The following is a 9,684-nucleotide window of genomic DNA, read 5'->3' as shown; positions in this document are numbered from 1 at the left end:
CACCAAAATTAATTTGGTTCCCATCAATTCTCATTGAGTTAACAAGGGAACCTTATGGACCGATAGATTGAAGCTCCAATGATACGAGAATAGTTTATTGAACTTTTTTAATCAAATTAATCAACATTCATTAATTTTCGATCAGTCCACTAAAGACCGACTGTTGAACTCTTCGCACTGTAGATATATTTACGTGTCTATTGGATATAACCAATCAACAGTGCGTTGACCTTTCACAAATTTCTCATAAGTGTAGTTGGGTCAAATTACCATTTTACCCCTGTAGTAACATCTAACTTCTTAAGTACCACTGATCCCTCTAATGAACAATTAGTCATAGTTCAACTATGACTAAACCCCTCTTCGCTTAGGAAAGGGTGAGGCGCCTCATTGTTTAAGCCTCGAAATCAACCTTTAAGGGATTAATTTATCTTCTTACCCTAACTATAGGGAAGGAGTGAATTCCTTCTTGTATAGTTGTGTTCCCAGCTCCTCAATGAGACGAATCCCCAAAATGGTAGTCTTATTGAGTCGGCGAATTTGGTCACTCTCACTCATACAAATCAAAGAGTCGCCCTTATGGGCAGGAGTTCGCAACTCACTCAAGATTAAGGTCAAGTTACCTATAGTCATCCTAGTGAAATGTAAGTCTCTTCTAGCAATGACATTATAAAGAGAGACTTAACATTTCGTGGTCCGGTCTTTATACAAACTCTTTTGTATAAGATACTCCTACTCATATGTCTTTACAAGAATGATCAAGATCATATCAAGTGTAGTACTGTACAACAATTATAACAACTACAAAGCGGGTCGTATCAGTAGTGTTACTAGGATAAGTCACCCAACGTTATCCATATACTACAGACCATTTAGGTTATCACTTAAACATGATCTACTTGTATGTCTCTACATACATGTTTAAGTTACATAAGATAACATTGGATCTTAGGTTAATGAATTATTGTACAAGTAATATAAAATTAATCAACCATTGATTCAACTAACATAAAACTACGAGGCTTTAGGGCATACATCCTAACAAAATTTTGGTAAACCGAAGTTTGGGGTGGAGGGTGGAGATGCAAGATATGGAACAACCACTTCAAAGGAAGTATGTGTTGAACATATGCAATGGAGGACATGACTTACCTACATGCAAGTAGGTGGTGGCTCAATCGGAAGAAGACACTCAAATTTCCTTCAAGGAGGAAGTGGCAGGCGTTTGAGGCTTTAAGGATGACAATGATGATATGAAGTTGCCTATAAATACCTTCAAGGAGTTACCTTTAACTCCATAACTTTCTGATCTCTTGAGAAATCTTATAAATGAGTGATTGGAGAGAATTGGAGTTTAGAAAGAAGACCATGCATTGGAGTGTTGTATCAGGCATCCAAGCTTGACTGTTAGGTGTTGAACAGGTTGAACCAGGCATTGTGTTGCTGTCCATGTGCTCAACTTGGCTGTGAAGTGTAACCCTATATCCAACATCAGTTTTTTTCCCCCCAAATTGAAGGTATAGTTTGAGCTTGGTTGGTTGGTAAGCTAGGGTTAAGGTTAAGAAAATGTTTTGAGATTATTTTTAACCTTAAACACGAGATTTTAAGTTGATATTTGGGTTAATACAGACTCAAGATTCAAGAGGACAGAAGATTAGGGAACCCTTTTTTTCCAGTGAACTGTAAATGGTTCTCATTTCTCTGTCTTTGTGAATTGATATGTCTTTATGTTTATAAATATGTGTGTGTGTGTGTGTGTGTGCATGGTTTTAAAAGTTGTGACATGATCGGGAAATATGTTGTCTTCATTGATTTCATATTGTTTTGACTCTTTTCCTGATATTATGTGGATGTATGTTTATTGTGAATTGAATTGGAAACTAGAACTGTATCCGAGATATTGTTAGCACATCCATGGATGCCTGGCTGGGATTATCAGTGTACATGAGTATGTCTAGCGGGATATTGTTGACATGTGCACATTCAATAGGTTGTATTGGATACTGGAATTGGTTTCCTTTGGAGTTGTGTTTGGTCGAATTATTGCATTTTTGGAGAACATATGATCATGCCAATATCATCTCGTTCTTTACATTTCTTCCTAGCTGTTTGGCCTGTAGTAGGTATCTGGTTCACCGCTTTAGGTCCCAAAAATGATTTTCAAACAATAAATCTATTTTTATACTAACTTGCTACTCACTGAGCTTTCTCAACTCATATTTTCCAAATATTTTATCCCCCCAGGTAGCACAAGAGTGGAGTTGGAGGATGCTGCTAAGGTCAATGTCTGTCACACTATAGCCACATTTCTGGATGAAGGTCTGCTCACTATGAGTTTTGTAGCCTAGGAGTAGATTTATCTAAGCTAAATCTAGAGTTGTGTAAATATTATAATGGTTTGATATAAAATAAATTAACCAGAAAGTTGTTGTCATTTTATACTTGACCAAAGGGTCGTTTGTAATTTAGATCCAAGATAGGCAGTAGTTATCACAAAAGAGTTTGAGATATGATTGGTAAGTGCAAGGTGATGGATAACAGGTGTTACAAAAGGTTAATGTTCGGGTAAAAGAGGTAAGCTCGAGAAGGGGTATGATAGAAACTCCTTTCATTTATTTTTTTACATTTATATTTGTTTCTACCCACTATGTTTTTATTTAAATATATATCAAAAAAGATTTTATTTTATTTTTATTTTATTTTCATCTCTTTTTCATTTATTTTGAGCCTTCTTTTCATTTTCTCTTTTTAGTCTATTTTTCTTTAGAATTTTTTTTTTTTTTTTTTTTTTTACTTTTTTATTCAGGACAATGAAACTTTTTTAAATTAACAATAAGATGTTAAATTAATTGTCTAATTCTATGTTAAAATAAATAAATATATTTATTTTTTACAAACCTTTAAAATTCAATAATTTTATAAATTTATGTCATTTGAATAACTCAAATATCGACTTAGGGGTCTTTGGCTCATTGAGAGAAGTTAATAATTAAATGTTGGAGTTAGTAAATTTGTGTTTATGGTATAGAGTTATAAAATGAAATTACTAGATAAATGTAAAAGTAGAAAAAGAAAGAAAGATAAAATTGCTCGTTAAAAAGTAAAAAAATAAAAATAGAGGGGAAATGGAGTTTCTCCATAAAGTATGAAAAATAAAGAAAGAGAAAAAAAATGAGTTACTCAAGAAAGGTGCAAACTTATTAAAGTTGGGTTGTTTACACCATGTCATCAACTTTAAGAAGTTGACAGGCCAAATAGCCCTTAAAGCTTCAATTATAAAATATAAGTAATAACTAAATGTCTTCCTAGATAGATGTTGTTAATGTTATTGATTAAAAAAAATGGATCAACTATAAATTTGTACTGCTGGAGAAAATCGTCCAAGTGCCATAAGGAATTGAGTACTAATATGGTGTGAAGTCACATATACTACAACGCACAACATCTTTTTGGGAAGACATTTAGTTCGTGTTTATGTTATATAATTAAAATTATGAATTTATATTTGAGTGATTCAAATGACTTAAATTTATAAATTGTTAAATTCTAATTTTTTTAAAAAAATAAATTTGTTATGTTTTAACATAGAATTAGACAATTAATGTAACATCTTATTGTTAATTTAAATCTTAAAAAGACTTCAATGTACTGAATAAAAAAGTAGAAAATTTTATTTAACTCTAAAGAAAAATAGACTAGAAAGAGGAAAAAAAAGAAGACTCAAAATAAATGAAAAAAAAAAAAGAAGATGAAGATAAAATAAAAGAAAAAGAATCTATATATATATATATATATATAATCATAGTGGGCAGAAACGAATATAAACGAGTTTCAGTCTCCTGTGAAGACGAAATTCAAAGGTAGTTTATATATATATATATATATATATATATATATATATATATATATATATATTTAAGGCCGTTTGGTAAAGATTTTATTTTTTGTTTTTGTTTTTAAAAATTACGTTATGGATGCTACTTTCAACTCAAAATTTTTTCTTTTGTTATCTACTTTTTGTTTAAAAAATCAAACCAAAATTTGAAAACTAAAAAAAAAAAAATAGATTTCAAAAAATTGTTTTGTTTTGGAATTTTGCTAAGAGTTCAACCATTGTATTAAGAAAGATGCAAATCATTGTAAGACACGTGGATGAAATAAGTTTAATTTTCAAAAACAAAAACAAAAAACCAAATGGTTACCAAACATAGTCTTATATTTTAATTTTTCATAGAGATTGAATCTAATAAGACATAAAGTTATCTCTATTTTACAAATAGTTTCCATACACCTTGTTTTTTGTAAATATTTTTCAAAATCACCCTATTTTATCACTTAATCCATGTACGCCATACCTAATGACATTGACGGCTCCTCTCATATACTCTCATCGGTCATCCCTTTTCCAATCAAAAGAAGGTCATATGGATACATTTGATTCAGGCTTTTTTGTGGATTACATGAAAGGAGATAAACAAACGACTTTTCAATGACAAAGGAACCTTTTTTATTACTACTTTGTTCTCGTTACTTTTCATACTATAACTTAGTGCAAATGTACATCTTTCTTTAATTCATACCATCTTACTTCTCTTTCTATTAATTAGAGATTTCTTTTGCAATTGTAACTCCTTCAGCATGGGCTTCAGCCTCATTTTGTAAGTTTATACATCAATAGAATTTGTTTCTTAGTCGAGACTAAATAAGTATACATTTTATATCATTTGAGTTATTAGATAATAAAGTAATTTGAGAATATTACAACTAATTTGTATGATTGATAGTTTTTTTTTATACACTTTGTATAATTGGTGGTTGAATATATAATTAATATGAATGTGAAGATATCTTTAAACAAATAGAATATCAATTATATATAGAAAATTGCAGTGGAAACGTTTTATGAAGGCACAAATTCTGCGCAATATAGTTTAACATATTAGATAACTTCAAAGAACTATGAATATTGAAGAGTGCAATAAATTGGTAAAATAAAATATTTTGTTATTTCAATAATTTTATATCGGAGAGTATTTTCTTAAATTCTTCAAAACGACGGTTTTATTTCAGCTACTTGATTTTTTCACAAAGGAAAAAAGAAAAGAAATTAGAGAAAATATCAACTTCCAATTTTTATCAATTTCAAATCCTAAAACTATCAGTGGTATGAATTTAAACTATAAACTTCTTTTGTGAGTAATCTATTTATATATTCTATTACATTTAATTTTAGAAAATATGACATAAAATTTACAATTATATCAATTAAACTTCTAAATAGTCATAAATGAATCAATTTAGACTCTTAATCAAAATTTCTTTTAGAATTGTTCATGTATTATATTCTAATCATCAATTTTATAAAACAGACATTTGAAGAAGTCTACGGTATTTGAAAATTAATATGTGAGATAATTTTTAAAAGTAATGAAAAAATTGCGCCCAACTCAAATTTGAAAACTAATGAATTTTGACATCCGCTTGTGACTTGGAAATTACTACTTTATTCTCAAATACATTTCTTCCATCTTCTTCATTTCTCAACTTTTTTTTCTTATTTAAAAATCTAAAATACAGTTTTTTTCTTGCTCTCTCCTCGTACAAAAATTCCTCTCACCATTTTTTTTGTTTTACTGGGTTGTTTTCCTTCCACACCCCCTTCACGTTCTACAATTTTTTCCCTTCCTTCTTTGTTTTGCAATTTTTTCCCTCCAAATCAACGGAGGAAGAAACGACTTGCGAAGAAAATTCGAGAAAAAGAATCCAAACAAAAGAAAAAATTCGAAGGAAAAAAATTGTAGTTATCTCTAATGAAGAATAAGTTAATGAGAAGCAACCACGTGTATTTTGGAGTCAAATGAGTAATTTAACATATAACTCAAATCAACGAAAAACCAATTTTCAATCGTTTTTTAACCTTGGACCAAATTTCAGTTGCCCCAAACATAGGTCATCCATACAAATATAGAAATTCTATCTAACGGTGTTAATTGATACAATTGATAAATTACAAACAGCTGACTAACATTACAATCCCACCCCCAATCGTGTAGAACAAGAAGAAGAACAAACTCACTGAAATCAAGTCATCTTCTTCACCAGCATTGACCGCACTTATCTTCCTCTACGCCGCTCCAATTCAACTTTGTCCAACTGAACTTTCTCCTCATCATCTCTCTGCATCAGATCGCAAATACTTCAGTCTTTTGAACCATCACAGATTCACAAACCAGTAATTTACGTTTATGATTGCGATTATATTAATGAAATCTTAATTATCATCGGTGTTGTAATCGTTTTAGTACCTTCCATCCTCTGATTTCCTCTGCGTTCTCAATCGCTTATCCAATCTCCTCTTCGCTTCTCTCGCAGTTCCGTCCAGTTCTTCGTCTTCTCCTGCCTCGATTAACAGGCTTCGTTGCTGCAAATACAAAATCAAATCAGTTTTAGATAATAAAATTTCGAAATCATTGACAGATCGAGGTGGTATTTACGAACCAGAGAAGGATTTGAAGCGAGGAGCGATTCGTGGTTACTTGTGTACAAGCAGAGAACGGATCGCCTGGTTAAGGCCTGAGCGGCGATTGGCGGTGAATCTGACCATACTTTGTTTTGATGACACCGTCTTCTTCGAGCACACTCTACACCAGGAAGCATTCCGGCCATTGGAGAAACTTTCGAAACCTTGAAAGTTGAAATTTCCGCACAGATCTAGGGCTTCTTTCTCCGTTTGTGAAGGTGATTAAATGGCGTTTGATTGATTTGATTCTATCGGTATTTTATAGAAGGATAATCATCGATCTGTATTGAATTTGGTGGTTTGGTGTTTGGAAGGAGAAAGAAGAAAATGCGGGGAAGCAGGTAGGAAGCTTCCATGAAATTTACCATAGTAGAGTTAGTTTAGTTAGCCCCACAAGAAAGAAGAAATACAAGTACCAAACTATGAGTATTCATTATGTTTGTCTTATTTTATTAGATGCGACTTCTAATTTTATCAATTAAATTTTAAATTTAATGACTTCAAATTATGAATAATCGAATTTATAAAAGTTTACACACATGTAAAATTTATGTATTTGTGATTTTAAAAAATAATTTTAATAAATGGTTTAAATTCATCCGTTAAAAAATTTTAGGAGGTTAATTGAAATAATTATAAGTACAATTATGAAAATTTATGCTTTGGATCAATACAATTAATAGTTTAAGATTTTAATTTATATGACCCAAATTTCAAAATTTAAAGGTATAACTTGATTATATTTTATAGGGCATAAATCAAATTATACTAGTAAACTTTGGACGTGTATCGATCAAAACTTGAAACTTTGAATTTTTACATGTGTATCAATTTATATCATCCACAAGATTTTTCGCGACCAATATAGTACGAAATTTATACTTTGAGTCAACTAAACTCCTAAATTTTCACAAGTCAATAAATTTAGACCATTCATTACAATTACCTTTGAAAATCGTTCATGCATTAATTTTCAAATGTGTTGACTTTTTGGTCCTTAATCTCAAATTAATTAATGTTTTGATAATAAAAAATATGATTTTATTTACTAATAATTTTATTATTTTAAATAGTCATAGCATAGAGCTCGAAACAACGATTCCAATACATTTTGAATCACCTAAATCGGAGTTCAGATAAAAAAAAATATAGCAAAAAGAAATATAATAGAAGAATACTCGAGGTGGTTAATTATCAAATTAAATCAACTAAATTTGGAGCTATAAAGCGACGGGCACATAGAACATAAATTTGTAGTAGGTGGATTTTGGTTTTCTATAAATAAAAATTGTTATTAAAAGAAATTGATTTTGTAATGTTTTAAAATAAAATTAAAAAGCAAAAAGAGAAAAAGAAAGAAAGAAAAAGAAATTGACCAACGGTCACTTTGGTAAATTAAAAAAAAAAAAGGATAAAAAAATTGCTATACAACAGTTTTCCGTTGAAGTTAATATACCAAAGTTATGTACTTCTACCTTTGATTTTACTTTTTGATCAATCTAATCTAATAATTCCATTTGCTATTAACTTCAACGGAAAACTGTTAAAGACCAATCTACTTCTAGACCTCCTTATTTTGATGAAAAGAAAGAAAATTGGAAGTTCGTAGAGAGAGTAACAATGATGGTTTTTTTTACTAATTTTGAAGATTCTAAAATGTGAAAAGTTGGAATAATTTTGAAAAAGATGAAGTATAAAAAGAGAGGGAAGTAGAATAAAAATCAGATTTTAATTTGAATTATTAGATTGATCAAAAAGTAAAATCAAAGGTGGAGATTTAGCATTATCACAAACCTAGTAGCAAATGGAATTGTTAAAGACCAATCTACTTCTAGACCTTCTTATTTTGATGGTTCAAATTATGCATACTGAAAAGCTATAATGAAAATTTATTTGCAATCTAGTGATTATAATTCGTGGTTAATTGTTGCTAAAGGTCCTTATGTATCCATGAAAAATGTTGGTTTTGTTGATAAGCCTAAATTAGAAGAAGAGTATGATGAAAATGTAATGAAAAAAATGTTCTTTTAATGCTAAGGCTATTAATTATTTGTATTGTGTTTTGAGCAAAGATGAATTTAATAAAATATTCATGTGTTCTTCCGCTTAAGAAATTTAGATACTCTTGAAATTACTTGTAAAGGAACAAATCAAGTTAAAGAGTCTAAAATTAGCATGCTTGTTCTTAATTACGAATTACTCAAAATGGATGGTAATGAGTCTATAACGGATATGTTTACTAAATTTACTAACATCGTCAATATTTTGAAGGAACTTGGTAAGTCTATATAACATCCGAAAATGTTAGGAAAATTCTTAAGTCTTTACCTAAGACTTGAGAAGCAAAGATGACGACAATCCAATAAAGATCACAACATTGCAATAAACGAAGGGAGGGTTGAAATTTAATACTTAAAAAGGTCTACAAATTAATAATGAATAGAATACTTTCATTGCAGAGACGTTTGACTTAATCACTGGTAACATTCAGGCTTCAAAACGCCAACATGTGGTAAATTTCTTTACAGCTCCACGAAGTCCATTCCATAGCCCATCACAAAATAATCTGGACACTACTCAAAACAAGCCATACAAAGAATAATGTGCAGTCGGTGATTGTGGGATACTTTCATTTATCTACTAGTTGAAAAATCTAAATTTAAAGCAAAATGGCATGGAAAACTTAGTTAGTAGATCCAGTGAAGGCTCATGAGCATCAACAAACTTAAGCCCCATCAAACATGCGTGTCAAATCAAAAAACAGGCAACTGTATCATTTGTGAAAATAGAGGAAGTAGGTAATTACAATGAAGATGTGATTCATGTTGTTGGGTTGATGTCCTAAATCTCGTTGGGTCCAGTAGTTTGTAAACATGTATTTGAACAAACATTTTGTGATGTAATAATATGAGATATTTTCTTCACTACAGACTTTGCTATATGGGATATTTTGTTGCATTAACCACAAACCAATAAACTAAGATTCCTGGTTATCGTTGTAACTTAAGCATGTATGTAATGACATACAAGTGGATCATGTTTTAAGTGATAACCTAAATAGTCTGTAGTAGATAGATAAAGGAAGAAAATCTTATCATGTCGACACTACGAGTGTGGCCTGCTTTGTAGATGTTACAAGTGTTGTAATGTATTACAAATGGTCT

At 30.3% G+C, this 9,684-nt stretch overlaps 1 protein-coding gene across 1 annotated transcript; it reads right to left on the bottom strand.

Annotated features, from left to right (window-relative positions):
- Positions 1–5,845: 5,845 nt before the first annotated feature.
- On the bottom strand, positions 5,846–6,942 carry LOC120069257 (uncharacterized). The gene is made up of 3 exons (XM_039020975.2): positions 6,499–6,942; positions 6,306–6,421; positions 5,846–6,177 (listed from the first exon to the last, which is right to left on the bottom strand). The coding sequence occupies exons 1-3, from the start codon at positions 6,664–6,666 to the stop codon at positions 6,096–6,098; spliced, it is 366 nt and encodes a 121-aa protein (XP_038876903.1). The 5' UTR covers positions 6,667–6,942; the 3' UTR covers positions 5,846–6,095.
- Positions 6,943–9,684: the final 2,742 nt, after the last annotated feature.

Source organism: Benincasa hispida, chromosome 2, assembly GCF_027475165.1.
Source record: "Benincasa hispida cultivar pf3 chromosome 2, pf3_genome.v1.1, whole genome shotgun sequence".
Lineage (NCBI taxonomy): Eukaryota > Viridiplantae > Streptophyta > Magnoliopsida > Cucurbitales > Cucurbitaceae > Benincasa > Benincasa hispida.
The sequence above is the reverse complement of the archived record's forward strand: the minus strand, read 5'-3'. Positions and strand labels throughout refer to the sequence as shown.

Coding starts and splice junctions, on each gene's coding strand:
- LOC120069257 (XM_039020975.2), bottom strand. CDS start 6,666: ATGGCCGGAATGCTTCCTGGTGTAGAGTGTGCTCGAAGAAGACGGTGT. Junction 6,422..6,498: donor TCGCTTCAAATCCTTCTCTG/GTTCGTAAATAC, acceptor TTGTATTTGCAG/CAACGAAGCCTGTTAATCGA. Junction 6,178..6,305: donor AGGAAATCAGAGGATGGAAG/GTACTAAAACGA, acceptor GATCTGATGCAG/AGAGATGATGAGGAGAAAGT.